The sequence below is a fragment of the Pteropus vampyrus genome, unplaced genomic scaffold (assembly GCF_000151845.1).
Source record: "Pteropus vampyrus isolate Shadow unplaced genomic scaffold, Pvam_2.0 Scaffold652, whole genome shotgun sequence".
NCBI lineage: Eukaryota > Metazoa > Chordata > Mammalia > Chiroptera > Pteropodidae > Pteropus > Pteropus vampyrus.
Window position 1 is genome coordinate 115,003 of NW_011889433.1, and position 2,272 is coordinate 117,274.

Consider the following 2,272-nt stretch of genomic DNA (forward strand, 5'->3'; position numbering starts at 1 on the left):
TTCAGCCAGGTGTCCTGCCTGCCTCTGGGACTGGCCGATTCTTCTCTCCTTGGCCAGGAAAGAACAGACTCACTTCCGTGCAAAAGGCGTGGGGCTTGGATCTCCCGTGTCTCGTAGTGCAGCCTGTGCCTCCCTGACCAGGACTCAGGAGGGCACAGCAGCGGCCTGGACGAGGTCACACAATTGGGGCACTAGGCTTTGAGGAAGGGCCATTGTCCCCACAGCGACTTCCCGGACCTGGCCGACTCCTTCTGGGTTCGGCAGAGAGGGACTGAGCTTTGCGGGAGCTGTTGGCGCCCTTGGTTTATGGAGCCGGAGTCCGCCGAGCTCGCACTGGGCAGCAGATGGGAAGGAGGCCCGCTGACTGCTGCAGAGACTCGTTCTGCAAAGTTCAGGCTCTCCATGGGCCCCCAGCGCCCTCGTCTGTAGAACCGGATTCCCGTGGCGCCCATCTCGCTCGCATGGGGAGTGGGCTCGCAGTGCGCTCCGCAGCCTGGAGTCAGACGTACAGGTCCTTACTTATGATGATGATTTCTAACCCAGTTAAATCTCAGGGGGTGACAGGAAATTCATGCTCGTCCCGTGGTGGGACCCCCGGTCCTGTGTGGTGTGAAATTTTCTGGGCGGGGGATGGATAATCCTCAGTCCAGAACATTCCACGGGGGCCCTCGGACCTTTAGTCCACACTAGTCACTATGGGATTTTCTTTTCCACATTGCCACTGGCTGCTGAGCGGGACTCGGGGTGCCTGCTGGGCACTTGCTGCAGCCTTGACCATCGCAAGCTCCGGTGACTCCGGAGCCTTAGCCGGGGCCTGGGGCAAGCCTGCCCCCTGCGTAGACTTGGGAGGCGGGTTCTCACGGCCCAGCACCGTGACACGTGCTTCGTGTGCATTTTCTCATTTAATTCTGAAAAAGAAATCTTAGAGCTAAGTATTGTTAACACTCCCATTTTACAGATGGTCAAACCAAGTCGTCCAGGGAGATGGTGAAACTTGCCTGAATTCACACAGCTCGAAGCAGGCCGAGCAGGGAAGAGGGGAAACTCAAGCCACCAGACAGCTCGGGCGCTTCTGTGCTAACCCGTCGCTCCCTGCTCCCACCCTCAGAGGCAGCAGCAGGCTGCCAGGCCACAAGAGAAGGGAGCGGCGGCCACTAGTCAAACCCTAGCACCTCTGGGCTCATAGTCCAGGCTCTTTCTTCCCATCACGTCGCTGTCGGTGGCTATGCCCGTGTGCACTTCGTCTAACCCTTGGAAACTGGCTTTTGTGTCCATGACAGAAAATATGCCAGCTGGAGCCGGAGGGGCACTTGAAGGTGGACCTGGTGTTGCAGGCAGCCGAAGAGCTCCTGGCATGCTGCCGCGAGGACCAGAAGGCCAGGATTCTGGCCCAGATAAGGGACATCAAGGACGAATGGGAGGACACAGTCACCTACATGACTCACTGTCACAGGTAGGGTTGCCGGAGACCTTGCCAGGGCTTTGGCTGCTGTTGGCCCCGGACCCTCCTTGCCCACGACCACCCAGGCCTGGGGCCTCCACCCAAAGCGTTCTTCTCCAGAGCTAGGATTCCTGGGAACAGGATGTGCTCTTGGGATTTCTGCCAGCCCTGCCGCCCGCTTTCTGATTATAATTGGGCTTAGCGGTGACAGTGGACAGTGGGAGCCCATCTTTTGGCCAACGATTAATTCTTTATAGACTCGCCATGTGTGCATCCTGCAGCAGCATGGGAGAATGGCCCTGGGGTGAGAAGGCCTGTTGCCTGCCCGGCTCTTTGGGCCGAGTTCTCTGCCTGCATCGGGGAGCCAGACGGCGAGGGCGGGGTATCAGACAGGCCCAGGATTGCCCCTCGCTCTGGTAGTTACTTGCTGCGTGACCTTGGCAAAGTTGCCCTCTCCTCAGACTCATCGAAGGTTGTCAGGAGGATGGAAAGGGAAGATAGCAAATGTCAAGAGCAAGGCACAGTGCTTGGCACACAGTAGGTCCTCTGTAAACAGGACCTGCCAGCATCCTCTCCATCTGGATAAAACTGAATGTTGAATGTACTAGGGGGTGGGGTGGGAAGAGAAATGCTTCGTACAGTGTTTTCTGCTTTTCAAACCCTTTTACTTGGAATTCCAAAGTGCCTTGATGTTGGCCGGACTGATAGGGCCATCGCCATGTTCCAGATGGGGAAACCGAGGCGAGAGAGGAGGCAGGGTTACTCAGGGAGTTTATGGCCCCCCGGAACCCACACACAGGCCCTCAGCCTCTGTCCCCTTGAGTGGTGACA

At 57.7% G+C, this 2,272-nt stretch overlaps 1 protein-coding gene across 1 annotated transcript in view; it reads left to right on the forward strand.

Annotated features, from left to right (window-relative positions):
• SYNE3 (spectrin repeat containing nuclear envelope family member 3) overlaps positions 1 to 2,272 on the forward strand; it is a 58,833-nt gene that overhangs the window by 14,096 nt on the left and 42,465 nt on the right. The window contains exon 3 of the mRNA XM_023525947.1: positions 1,281 to 1,453. Within this exon, the coding sequence (XP_023381715.1) occupies positions 1,281 to 1,453 (173 nt within the window). The remainder of the gene's footprint in view (positions 1 to 1,280; positions 1,454 to 2,272) is intronic.